Genomic DNA, 14481 nt, shown 5'->3' on the forward strand with positions numbered 1-14481 from the left:
GTGTTATGGTTTATATGGAGACATTTGCCTATCACCTTTACACACTCCCCAACGCTTGTATTTGTCGTTAAGGAGATGCTGCAGCAGCAAAGAAACACCATCACAACAATGAATGCAGGTAGTGGTACCATATTTTCATACCATTACAAAGGACATTAATACTTGATGGTAACAGCAAGCACAACACAGCAAAACAAGGACAGACTCTTCCAGGTCAAGGGTTCCTACAAGTACCTATCTGAATCATTCACTGTAGCAGCCATTGCTGTCTCTCTAAATCACTAAAATGCAAACAACAATAATGACTATTACATTTTGATTAGCAAAATTACCTCATTTTCGTAGAGATAGTGTAAACAGACAGGCTCTGAGAGCCATGCTAATGAGCTATAATAAAGGTAATGGACTGAATACTGCAGAAACAGGGCAGGACATGTCATGCAGGACATGTTTGACCTGGAACAGTCAGTAATGTGACCCCAACTCTTGACTGGGGTAACATTCTCACAGCATTTTCATGCACCGGTTTTGGTAAGGGTCTGAAAACATACACACAGACACAGTCAGTGTGGAAGGGGAAGGTGGAACTGCAACTAACACAAAAATACACGTGTACGACACAGAGTGAGAGACTTCCCCCCGAGAGGTGAAGAGGAGACGCTACACACACTCCAGAACAGCAGGTGTGGCCTTGAGGGAGCCCTCCTGCCAGTTTAGCACCGGCACAGGGATGCAGGTCTCGCTGATGGGCTCCTGACAGCGGAAAGAGAGGGGGGGCCCAGTATCGAGCAGGAGCTGAGGGTTGCTCTGGACTGTCTCCACTAGAGGGGGAGGTGGGGGGTCAGAGGGGAGAGGGGAGGGGGCAGGGGAAGGGGGCAGGTTTTGCAGAGATGGGGAAGGAGGCCGAGAGAGGAGGGGAAAAGGAGACAATGAAGACACAGAAAAGACAGCAAAGGCGAGTCAAGCCCAGGAAATACTGCAGTAGCAGTAACTAAGGCAACAACAGGTTCTAGAATAGAGCTAAAATGAGCAGTAGAAGGGGAATGCTGTTATTGGATTCTAATTCAGACTAGGCTGACTAACTCATATTAAAATGTACCTCAGCACACACTGATTAACGAACCAAAATGAATCTTTAAAACTTTCTCAATGCTGCACAGTAAACCTGAGGATATGGGCTGACAGCTCATTAGATCAAAATGATCATCATATTACTTAACAATCTATTACATCATATCTAAGATAAAAAGAATCACAGCTAGTAGCCATTCACAACTAGCACTTCCCTTGCTGCTCTTGCTGATTAAAGGATATCCATGAATGGAAAAGACTATCAGCAAAGGAGAGATTGAGTCTCTAGCATTACTTCTTGAATAGCAGAATAATAGTGTATCATTGAGCCCTACTTAAACAGAAAGGGTGCAGTGTAGCCTGTAAGGTTACTCTACTGTAAGGGCTAGCCAGCCACAACAGAAACCAGCAGGACCATGAAAACATATAGATGAGAACATTGCTTCACAAAGACTTGAAGCACAAACAATAGAAAAACGTTACATTTTTCTTAACTTGATGGACTTTTCGGGCTCTAATAGCAATCCACAGACCACTGGCAAAATGTCTCAGAGACATTCCTTGTGGGAAAGAAAACTAACTACATAATCCATCACATTTGTCAGTTTCTACACACCCTGTTACACCACACAGAGTCCCCAATGGATAATCAAAACACGGGTTATATAACCTATGAATGTAACAAAATGTGTACATTTTTCTTTGCATATAAATACACAACAGTTATATGCTCATACAGGTACAAGAGTGTGTGTGTGTGTGTGTGTGTGTGTGTGTGTGTGTGTGTGTGTGTGTGTGTGTGTGTGTGTGTGTGTGTGTGTGTGTGTACACGTTTCCAGCACTCAGTCCAGTGTGCTCACCCAGTAGAGCGGAGTTGCCGTCCCCCAGGGGGAAGCGTGTGTAGCGGGGAACATTGAAAGGGGGCAGGAGGTGGAACTTCTTCTCCAGGAGGGGCTCCAGGCGCGAGGCCGAGGGGTCGGCTGGGTGGAACAGGTTGTAGACCTGCTGGCAGGCAGGGCGCAGCTGGGCCACTAGGGGGAGACAGAGTTAACAGGCGGAAAGAGGTCGTCATTAGTTACCACAGCCACAAAGTCAGAAGGTCGACCAATCAGATGAGGGAGTGTGATGACACCTATGACGAGAGACATGCATTTATTTTATCTAGTGATCCATCAACGATGTGGTCATTTATTATCTGTAATAAAACCAACCGTTCTAAATGCAAAGTGGTAATCGGATGTCTTATTCAAACTCAGCTTGCAAGCTTATAATGATGTTTGCCCTTACTCATAGTTATTTGTCTTAAACTAAATATACTTAACAAAAATATAAACGCAACATGTAAAGTGTTGGTCCCATGTTGGAAGCTGAAATAAAAGATCCCAGATATTTTCCATACGCACAAAAAGCCTATTTCTCTCAAATTTTGTGCACAAATTTGTTTACATCCCTGTTAGTGAGCATTTCTCCTTTGCCAAGATAATCCATCCACCTGACAGGTGTTGCATATCCAGAAGCTCATTAAACAGCATGATCATTACACAGGTGTACCTTGTGCTGGGGACAATAAAAGGCCACTCTTAAATGTGCAGTTTTGTTACACAACACAATACCACATACATTTTGAGGGAGCCTGCAATTGGCATGCTGACTGCATGAATGTCCACCAGAATCGTTTTAGAGAATTTGGTAGTACGTCCAACCGCCTCACAACCGCAGACCACCTGTAACCACGCCAGCCCAGGACCTCCACATCTGACTTCTTCACCTGCGGGATCGTCTGAGACCAGCCACCCGGACAGCTGATGAAACTGTGGTTTTGAACAAGCCAATAATTTCTGCATAAACTGTTGGAAACCGTCTCAGGAAAGCTCATACTGTGTCAAGATTCTGAGGCCCATTGTCGTGCCATTCATCCGCCATCACCTCATGTTTCAGCATGATAATGCACGGACCCATGTTGCAAGGAAAATGTCCCAGTCCATTGCCTGCATACTCTCCAGATATGTCACCCATTGATCATGTTTGGGATGCTCTGGATCAACGTGTACGACAGCATGTTCCAGTTCCCACCAATATCCAGCAACTTTGCATAGCCATTGAGGAGTGGGACAACATTCCACAGGCCACAATCAACAGCCTGATCATCTCTATGTGTTACGCTGCATGATGCAAATGGTGGTCACACCAGATACTGACTGGTTTTCTGATCCACGCCCTACTTTTTGTTTTAAGGTATCTGTGACCAACAGATGCATATCTGCATTCCCAGTCATGTGAAATTCATAGATTAGGGCCTAATGATTTTATTTCCTTTTATGAACTTTAACTCAGTAAAATCATTTAAATTGTTGCATGTTGTATTTAGATTTTTACTCCAATATCTGCATTGTTTTGAAATGGCATGTAAACAAACAAATTGCCATCTTGATTTTAGATTTTTAATTTTCCAAATCCACAAGTAAAACATACAGTTTCATAGAAATGTTCACAGAAATTAAAATGTTTGAAATTGGCAATTTTTGGGCTGATTTAAGATTAAAACTTCAACCCTGTTACTTTATTTGACATCAAGGCACTTAATATAGTTATTTATTTATTTAACATAACATAGCCTTGCAGTCCACCTTTTTGGTATTTTGTACCATTTTCCATCTCTGTACAAAGCCATGGTCTTCAAGCTATGGAAGATGACAAAACATTTAATAATTGTAATTGATTGGACTTAACATGACACCCAAAGCTCTTTACAGTCTAAGTGGAAACTCACCACCCTGAACCCACTTACATACTCTTCATTTTATTTATTTTATTGTACCATCCACCCCCCTCTTCAGAAGACAAAAGTAACATTGTTTTAAATGTTTTGTTTTTTACAGCTATTAGGTACAAAACATTAAGGACACCTGCTCTTTCCATGACAGACTGACCAGGTGAATCCAGGTGAAAGCTATGATCCCTTATTGATGTCACTTGTTAAATCCACTTCAAATCAGTGTAGATGAAGGGAAGGAGACAAGTTAAAGAAATATTTTTAAGCCTTGAGACATGGATTGTGTACACCTGTCATTATTTTTTACATTTTATTTAACCAGCTAAGTTGACTGAGAACACATTCTCATTTTACAGCAACAACCTGGTGAATAGTCACAGGGGAGAGGAGGGGGATGAATGAGCCAATTGTAAGCTGGGGATGATTAGGTGACTGTGATAGTATGAGGGTCAGGTTAGGAATTCAGCCAGGACACCGGGGTTAACACCCCAACTCTTTTGATAAGTGCCATGGGATCTTTAGTGACCAGAGAGAGTCAGGACACCCATTTAACGTCCCATCCAAAAGACACCACCCTACACAATCCCTGCCCTGTGGCATTGGGCTATTTTTTTAAACCAGAGGAAAAGGTGCCTCCTACTGACTCTCCAACACCACTTCCAGCAGCATCTGGTCTCCCATCCAGGGACCAACCAGGACCAACTCTGCTTAGCTTCTGCAGCAAGCCAGCAGTGGGATACAGGGTGGTATGCTGCTGGCTAAAGGGGGTGAATGGGCAAGATAAAATATTTAAGTGCCTTTGAATGGTGTATGGTAGTAGGTGCCAGGCACACTGGTTTGTGTCAAGAACTGCAACACTGCTGGGTTTTTCCATGCTCAACAGTTTCCTGTGTGTATCCAGCCAACTTGACACAACTGTGGGAAGCTTGGAGTCAACATGGGCCAGCATCCCTGTGGAATGCTTTCAACACCTTGTCCATGCTCCGATTAATTAAGGCTGTTCTACGGGAAAAAGGTGGGGGGGGGTGCAACTTAATATTAGGAAGGTGTCGTTAATGATTTCTACACTCTACACTCTACACATTCTACATTATTCATACACTTTACATACATGGTACATTTATACACATAATTACATGATAGGAATACAGTTTGATATGTACACGTTACGGAGGGGATATGTACCCCTGCGGAGGGGTTTCAAAACAGAGAGTGGTGCTGGATATCTGGCCCTTGTACTGACAGATTTCTGTTTCACATTGAGTCTCCACAAAGGAGATTTGAAGATCTGTCTTTGAACTTACTGCCTTCTTGTTAATTTCACCAGCATATTTCTCTTTGGCTTTTGTTTGTTTGTCTTTCCCCTGGTGGCATTCATACGTCGTTGTACCCACAACTTGAAATGGAACATCATTGAATGGGAGACTGAGTTTTTTCCCTGCCAAAGGCTGTGCATCTGTTGAAGGTCAACAATGATATATTACTATTAGAATGAAAGGCTTGTAGGGAAACTAACAATGTTGCTCTATCAAATAGAATAACTCTGTGCTTGGAATGGAATCCCTTATGCTAGCTATCTCATTTTAGACGAGAGTAGCAAAAGCTCCTTACTAGTTATCTAAAAAAGAAAAGACAACTTACCCTTTTGCCCAAAACTTTTGTACTTGTTCAATGTTATTAATTTTAATGACGTTGCCAATCCTTGTTCCCGAATGTATTTAGTCCACAAACTTCAACTCGAGATATGCCATTTCGAAAATTAGGCGTTTCCCAAGAACCGAAATACGTGTCATCACACTCCCTCATTTGATTGGTCGAGTAGGCGAGACTTCTGACTTTGTGGTAACTAGTGGCGGCGTGTAAAGGAGAAGGGGATTTCAAGGAGATAAGACCCCACAGTACCTTCTAGGTTTTCACAACCCAATTCAGACCACACCACTTTTAAATGTTAATTATAAACTGGGTGGTCTCGCCCTGAGTGCTGATTGGCTGACAGCCCTGGTATATCAGACCGTATACCACGGGTATGACAAAACATTTATTTTTACTGCTCTAATTACATTGCTAACCAGTTTATAATAGCAATATGGCACCTAGCGGGTTTGTGGTATATGGCCAATATACCACGGCTAAGGGCTGTATTCAGGCACTCCGCGTTGCGTTGCGCTTAAGAACATCCCTTAGCCGTGGGATATTGGCCATATACCACCCCCCGTGCCTTATTGCTTAAATAACACATTTTTAAGGTACTTTATTAATTTTACCTCTGTTTAGGTGGGCTTACCATCCAGCACAGGAATGACAGTCTTCCTCAGGGCAAGGACAAGGCCCAGAGGAGAGCCGAAGAGGAAGAAGTCTGCCACCTCAAATTCAAACTTCCCCAGAGAGCCTGCATCCTGAAAGGTGCTGCTGCTGGACCTGCGCGAGCATGGGTCGGTCCGCAGAACACTGGAGTGGAGGCTGAGGCGACAACAGACAAACAGTCAGGGTCACAAGGAGGGAAGCACACCCACATCTACTGTATACACACAAACACAGCACACAGTAAGAGAAACAGAGACCAATGTAGGTAAACAATTATAGCAACCCATGACTCTACAATATCACATGCATAGCCATATACCCTTCTCAGTACAGTAACAATATTAACCATCAGCTACATCAATGATGTCATGTAACTGTAGTAATGTAACCCCTGTCACACCTAGTCAGGAAGGCCTGGTGGTGTTTGATGGTGTCCAACTCATATGTGGAGGAGTCGCTCGTCTTGCGGGGCAGCTGTCTCTTGGGGTCATCTGGTCCTCCTGAGCGGGGGATGTCGATGTTGCTGCGGCTCAGGTGGCGGCTGCTCTCCAGGGTGGGAGAGGCAGAGCCATAACCACTGTTGATGATGATCCCTGGAGAGAGGAGGTCCTGGTCCTGCAGGGATGTATGTGGAGAAGGACAGAGGTTGGGGAATGGACATTGAACTTGACCGATAAGCAAACGGCACCAGAACGAGGATGGGTGTTGGATAAGTGTCCTTTCTTGAGGAGAAATGTGGTGGTGAAATAGTGGAGGGCTGTAACTTGTATTTAGGGTGAATAAGAGCTACTGGTTGAGTGTCTGGGATTTGGGGTAGGGGCAAAGCTTAGGAACAGGGAGAGTAGTTAAGCATTAAGGTTTGGGTCTTACCTGTACGCTGATTACACTACCCCTGCGGCTGCTGTTCTGGCTCTCACCAATAGTCTGGTTGCTGATACACAAGGCGTCAAACCCCAAGATCCCTCCCACGCAGTCCCCAATCAAGCACACCTACATAGAGGTCACAGGTCAATTTACTAAAACAGATCAGATCATTAGATATCAATCAAGCAGGATGCAGATAAGAGGGTCCAATCCTTTTAAAACTAATCAGATGTCATAACCACGTAATCAAACAAACCCGCCCGAGCAAACACACACACACACACGTTTGGTCCCCACAAGGATAGTAAAACAAACAATTGATTCCCATTCAAAGTAATATTTCCCTAACCCTTAACCTTAACCCCTCATCCCAACCTAACCCCTATGCCTAAAATAGCTGTTTTGCTTGTAGCGAAATGTCCGAATTGTCCTTGTTTTACTATCCTTGAGTGGACTTCTGGTCCCCACAAGGATAGTAAAACCAAAAACACAAACAAACATACACACACACCTACACACAAATCTAAAGCTAGATGAAAATACATCCTGTATTGAATGAGCAATCTATTAAATTATGTGAGCTTCTGACAATTTGTTATAAAAAGGCTTGAATTTATACAAAATTTAACCTGTGTCAAATATCGAATGCTAGCTTCATTTTGGTTATCTAAAAGAACATTGAGTAACAGAAAACACCCACACCCACATAATTCAGAAACAGAAAACACACATAATTCATTGGTGCTAAACGGCTTCAAAACTGATGTTCTTCACAAGAAATCAAGTGTATCTCCTCCTTGACTAGGGAACATGCTCTTGAATCTTAGTATTTGGACTGAAGATATTATGTTCTGCCATTTGAGAGTTCCAAATAAAGAGCAGCCCATGCCCACACCTGGAACAATGGAGAGGCTGACAGGCCAGTGGCAGCACCTCACCTGGCCAGAGAAGGTTGTCCCATCCAGGGACCTGATGAAGTCGTTGTACACCTGGTTGGCTCTCATGATGACGGTGGCCACAGCCTCCTGGTACTGGGGGGCGGAGGTGGCCAGGAGAGGCAGGGCAGCCAGGGGGATGTGGTCCTGACTGCTTGACAGACAGCTCTCATCATAGCTGTACGGGCTCAGACTGAAGCCAGGGACGGACACACACAGGGGAAATTGTTCGTAATAGTAGTAGTGTGTGTACTGTAGTTATGTACACATTACAATATCTATGGTTGTGTAGTGTGTGTGTGTGTGTGTCCCTCACTTGGACACCAGGGAGAAGGCCTCAGCACAGATGGCAGGGCAGGGCACCAGGCGGATGGCGATTTGTCCCAGCGCGGTGGGATAGTGCACGCGCATCACTGTGTCAAAGGCAGTGCTGATGGTGTTGACATCGCCCTGCTTACTGGTCTGGTCCCCTCCCCCTGTGTCCAGGATGTTGCCTCCATGTAGCACCAGGATCAGCACGTGGATCTTAGAAGGCTGCAGACACTGCTGAGAGGAGAGGTCCTATTATGGGGAGAGGAAAGGAGGGGGAATTGATGGGGTGAATGAGAGGTAAAGAGGAAAGGCAGGATGAGGGGCATTAGAGAGATCTGTTAAACTTAAGGGAAATGAAGCCATTCACCCATAGAACCATGCTTCTGGCTTGGCTGCTAATGATTCATGACCACTGACAATATGCTTCATGACTTACTCACAAAACTAGCCACCCGAGCCACGGCCTGTTCACCCTGCTATCATATAGAAGGCGGAGACAGTACAGGTGCATCAAAGCTGGGACCGAGTGACTGAAAAACAGCTTCTATCTCCAGGACATCAGACTTTTAAACAGTCACCACTAGCTGGCTTTAGTCACTGTTACTAGCCGGTACTCAAACCTGCACCTAGAGACTGTTTCCCTATGTACATAGTCATTGAATAATGGTCACTTTAATAATGTTTACATACTGTTTTACCTACTTCCTATGTATATACTATATTCTAGTCAAGGCCTATCCTATATAACTACTGCTGTACACACCTTTTCTATTCATATACTGTCCATAATGTCTATACAAACCATCATACTCTTATATATTTATATTCCGGACTCTGACATTGCTCGTTCTAATATTTCTATATTAATTTCTTTATTTTGCGTGTATTGTTTTTTATTGTTAGGTATTACTCCACTGTTGGAGCTAGGAACATAAGCATTTCGCTACACCAGCGATAACCCCCGTTTTGCCGGTTTAATATGTGGGCTCTCGGTGTGGGGAAGAGAAGGTATGAGGCACTCTGGAAAATGTTGGGTTTATGAGAGCATATTTTTAACTCACCCCCTTTTGTCCACAGAACAGCCTCAATTAATTGGGGCATGGACTCTACAAAGAGTTGAAAGCGTTCCAAAGGAATGCTGGCTCATGTTGAGTCCAATGCCTCTCACAGTTGTGTCAAGTTGGCTGGATGTCCTTTGGGTGGTGGACCATTCTTGATACACACGGGAAACTGTTGAGTGTGAAAAACCCAGCAGCGCTGCAGTTCTTGACACACTCAAACTGGTGCGCCTGGCACCTACTACCATACCCCGTTCTAAGGCACTTAAATATTTTGTGTTGCCCATTCACCCTCTGACTGGCACACATACACAATCCATGTCTCAATTGTCTCAAGTCTTAAAAATCCTTCTTTAACCTGTCTCATCCCCTTCATCTACACTGATTGAAGTGGATTTAACAAGTGACATCAATAAGGGATCAAAGCTTTCACCTGGATTCACCTGGTCAGTCTACGTCATGGAAAGAGCAGGTGTTCTTAATGTTTTGTACACTCAGTGTATACTGATACATCTCATTGTGTGTTCAGTGTGCACTTCCACTTCCTTCAGACATGAATCACAGGAAGTCTATATGTGATGTCACCCTTCTGGTAACGCAATATTGATAGTAAAGCAATAGTAATGTAGCAGCACAACAGCATGCCCGTTCAGCTTTCATCTGCACACTCAGACAGCATTAGAGCATCATTAAGAGACACTGGACCAACCAACACCCCAGCTGGTCACACTGCAAACGCTTCCAACTTTAGCCAACCACAACAACAAGCCAAGAACAACAACATAAGCCAAGGGTAAAGACACATTTGTATACAAATACAAAACCACACTCATATAAAAAGGGAAAACATAATGTGCAGTTTTCCATTTAATTTTTTTTTGTTGGATCCAAAACTCACATTCTTCACAGAGGCTGTAAACTGTAAACTCCACGGCAAGACTACAGTACAGAGGACCTTTCACAAGGGATAGAGAGGGGGTAGGCTGGGGCTGGGCCAGGGCGGTTAGTACTGGGCCTGTTAGGGTCTCTGTGGATCTACTCTGGCCCATAATGCAATGGGACAGGAAGTTTACTTCTGACTGGTTCTTTGTTATGGTGATGGTGGGAATGGCAGAGCTATCGGCTTGGTTGCTAACAGAGCCACGCATCTGAACACAAGAGGACAGAGAGGCTGGAGTGGACCCCTCTCTGACTTTCACAACTAAAGCCCTAAGCAGAGTATTACACATCAACGCCTACTGTTAAGCTAGAACACTTTAGTGACTGGAATTGAAGTTTCCTTTTAGCTTATTCCTCCTGTATGTTCAATGTTGATTATTTGTCAGAATATGGCTGTCATGGTGGTGTTGGTATACCAATGTTCGGTTAGAAAGCCATTCACCCTCACAGGTACCTACCTCATCTAGTCTCTCGTCACCGGCCTCCCTTTCATAGTCCCCTGCCATGTCCTTGTATAGCTCTCCTGCAGAAACATCCACAGACACACTTTACCATTGAGAATCAGAGTAATATAATACTGTCAGTAAAAGGAAACTTTGACACAAACTACATCTCCCATCATACAACACACACAGCGTTCCTCTCCATACCAGTGGTGTCTTCTGCATCAGCCGACTCAATCTTGTCCATGAGGTCGTTAGAGTTCCTCTTGGCAATCTCCTTAGGAAAGACCTCTTCATCACCTGACAAGTCCTCTGTGGGGGAGAAGGGACAGACGTAAAAAAAAATCTTTTTTTGAATTATCAAGCATAACACCTGCTAAGTCAATGTGCCACTTTATCTCATCTTCAGTATATTCAGTATGTAACACCAAACCTTTTAGACATTTATATGTTCACAAATGTGAAAGGGTCCTCCATGTACTGTCTGAGTACAGATAGAGACAAACATACACCCTGATCCCTACCATATTACATTATGTGGCCATGTGACCAGTCCTTTAAGATAAATAAATATGAATACTGATTAATAAAGTAATTGCCCCCCTGCATGTTCCTCTGAAAACCAGTGGTATTGCAATGGCATAGCCTGCTCAATTGAATCAACAAGCCACTGGATCCTTCGGTGAAATCCCATTACACACACTGTAGTCTAAGCACGTCTGCTTTATCAAAAGGTCACCACTCATAAAAGTCCATCATTTTTTTTACTGGTCCTCGGTTGCACAGATCAGGGAGAAGCTCAGACCAGTTAAAGGAGCTGAGCAGTAGAAAAGCTTTTACATGAGCATTTATCTGAGTTCAATCAAACACGTTCAAGCACAAATTGATCAGAATGATGCTACAAAACAGTAGTATCCATGCATCACATTGGTTTAATCATGTCATCATGAACTAACATAAAATGTCATGAATGGATACAGTGTAAGTACAGTACCAGTCAAAAGTTTGGACACATTTACTCATTCAAGGTTGTTGTTTTTTTGTACCATTTTCTACATTGTAGAATAATAGTGAAGACATCAAAACTATGAAATAACACATATGGAATCATGTAAGAATCAAAAAAGTGTTTTACCAAATCAAAATATATTTGATATTCTTCAAAGTAGCCACCATTTGCCTTGATGACAGCTTTATACACTCTTGGCATTCTCTCAACCAGCTTCATGAGGAATGCTTTCCAACAGTCTTGAAGGAGTTCCCACATATGCTGAGCACTTGTTGGCTGATTTTCCTTCACTCTGTGGTCCAATTCACCCCAAACCATCTCAATTGGGTTGAGATTGGGTGATTGTGGAGGCCAGGTTATCTGAAGCAGCACTCCATCAATCTCCTTCTTGGAAAAATAGCCCTTACACAGCCTGGGGGTGTGTTTTGGGTCATTGTCCTGTTGAAAAACAAATTATAGTCCCACTAAGCGCAAGCCAGATGGGATGGCGTATCGCTGCAGAATGCTTTGGTATCCATGCTGGTTAAGTGCGCCTTGAATTCTAAATAAATCACAGACAGTGTCACCAGCAAAGCACCATCACACCTCCTCCTCCATGCTTCACGGTGGGAACCATACATGCAGAGATCATCCGTTCACCTACTCTGCGTCTCACAAAGACACGGCGGTTGGAACCAAAAATCTCAAATTTGGACTCATCAGACCAAAGGACAGATTCCCACTGGTCTAATGTCCATTGCTCATGTTTCTTGGCCCAAGCAACTCTCTTCTCTCTCTCTCCTTTATTTATTTTTATATAGTAGTGGTTTCCTTGCAGCAATTCGACCATGAAGGCCTGATTCACGCAGTCTCCTCTGAATAGTTGATGTTGAGATGTGTTTGTTACTTGAACTCTGTGAAGCATTTATTTGGGATGCAATCTGAGGTGCAGTTAACTCTAATGAATGTATCCTCTGCAGCAGAGGTAACTCTGGGTCTTCCTTTCCTGTGGTGGTCCTCATGAGAGCCAGTTTCATCATAGCGCTTGATGGTTTTTGCGACAGCTCTTGAAGAAACTTTCAAAGTTCTTGAAATTTTCCGAATTGACTGACCTTCATGTCTTGAAGTAATGATGGACTGTCGTTTCTCTTTGCTAATTTAAGCTGTTCTTGCCATAATGTGGACTTGGTCTTCTACCAAATAGGGCTATCTTCTGTATACCCCCCTACCTTGTCACAACACATTTGATTGGCTCAAAAGCATTAAGAAAGAAAACAATTCCACAAATTAACTTTTAACAAGGCACACCTGTTAATTGAAATGCATTCCAGGTGACTACCTCATGAGAGAATGCCAAGAGTGTGCAAAGCTGTCATCAAGACAAAGGGTGGCTACTACTATATAAAATATATTTTGATTTTTTAACACTTCTTTGGTTACTACGTGATTCCATATGTGTTATTTCATAGTTTTGATGTCTTCACTATTATTCTACAATGTAGAAAATAGTAAAAATAAAGAAAAACCCTTGAATGAGTAAATGTGTCCAAACTTTGACTGGTACTGTAGTGGCACTATGATTATAGATGAAATGTTATGGCTATTTAGACTGAGTGAACAAAACATGAAGAACAGCTCTTTCCATGACATAGACTACCAGGTGAACGCTATGATCCCTTATTGATGTCACTTGTTAAATCCACTTCAATCAGTGTAACTGACAGGGAGGAGACAGGTTAAAGAAGCATTTTTAAACCTTGAAACAATTGAGACATGGATTTGTGTATGTGTGCCATTCAGAGGGTAAATATTTAAGAGCCTTTGAACAGGGTACAGTAGTAGGTGCAGGCACACCAGTTTGTGTCAAGAACTGCAACGCTGCTGGGTCTTTCACGCTCAACAGTTTCCCGTGTGTATCAAGGATGGTCCACCACCCAAAGGACATCCAGCCAACTTGATACTACTGTGGGAAGCATTGGAGTCAACATGGGCCAGAATCCCTATGGAACGCTTTTGACTCCTTTTAGAGTCCATGCCCGATGAATTGAAGCTGTTCTGTGGGCAAAAGGGGGGTGCAACTCAATATTAGCTAGGTGTTCCTAATGTTTTGTACACTCAGTGTTTATGCCTACTATATGACTTGACATTGTACTACATATGCCTGTATGTACGCTTTTGTCATCCTTGTAATCTCTATGATCGCATCACCATCTGATCATGGTCATCTTAATGACTACAGTACTCACAAGGAAAATGTAAAGATTCAGTGGAGCCAATATCAGTGCTCAGTGCTTACTGTCCTATTACATTACAACCCCACAAGACACCTGCTCTAGAAATTGTTGCTCATACTAGAAATCCTTCCTCATATGGCAGTTGGCTCAGTTCATTCTTAAGGAATTATCTCATGAAGCGACTGAGTAGCTTTTATAAAAGAAGAGTTATAATGAAGTATTGTTCATTGTGTTTCAGCATTTAGTTTCCACATTGTAATTGATTTAAATGAACTAATCAGGTGTCCAATGAGAAGTTGAAGAATCCCGATAGCCACATACTGGGGTATGCATGATGTATAAACCACTGTATGATGCTTAGTGAAAAACAGATGAATCCATGTATGAAACAACAATTTATCATCTCATTGTGAACATAAATAATGGCACAAACACCAAAAGCATACAGCTACAGTGCCTGCAAAAGTATTCACCACCCTTGACGTTTTTCCTATTTTGTTGCATTACAACCTGTAATTTAAATAGATTTTTTATTTGGATTTCATGTAATGGACATACAC

General features: G+C 42.9%; 1 protein-coding gene across 3 annotated transcripts in view; it reads right to left on the bottom strand.

The window, feature by feature from the left end:
- Positions 1-14481, bottom strand: part of LOC139545360 (membrane-associated phosphatidylinositol transfer protein 2-like) — a 107226-nt gene that overhangs the window by 12926 nt on the left and 79819 nt on the right. For 2 of the 3 annotated variants that reach the window (XM_071353059.1, XM_071353058.1), the window contains exons 8-15: positions 10907-11011; positions 10715-10779; positions 8264-8508; positions 7951-8140; positions 7019-7138; positions 6549-6763; positions 6129-6304; positions 1932-2102 (exon numbers count right to left, since the gene is read on the bottom strand). In XM_071353059.1, coding sequence (XP_071209160.1) covers positions 1932-2102; positions 6129-6304; positions 6549-6763; positions 7019-7138; positions 7951-8140; positions 8264-8508; positions 10715-10779; positions 10907-11011 — 1287 coding nt within the window. Of the gene's footprint in view, positions 1-668; positions 822-1931; positions 2103-6128; positions 6305-6548; positions 6764-7018; positions 7139-7950; positions 8141-8263; positions 8509-10714; positions 10780-10906; positions 11012-14481 lie in introns of all 3 variants that reach the window. The other variant, XM_071353057.1, reaches the window with a different exon arrangement.

Source organism: Salvelinus alpinus, chromosome 19, assembly GCF_045679555.1.
Source record: "Salvelinus alpinus chromosome 19, SLU_Salpinus.1, whole genome shotgun sequence".
NCBI lineage: Eukaryota > Metazoa > Chordata > Actinopteri > Salmoniformes > Salmonidae > Salvelinus > Salvelinus alpinus.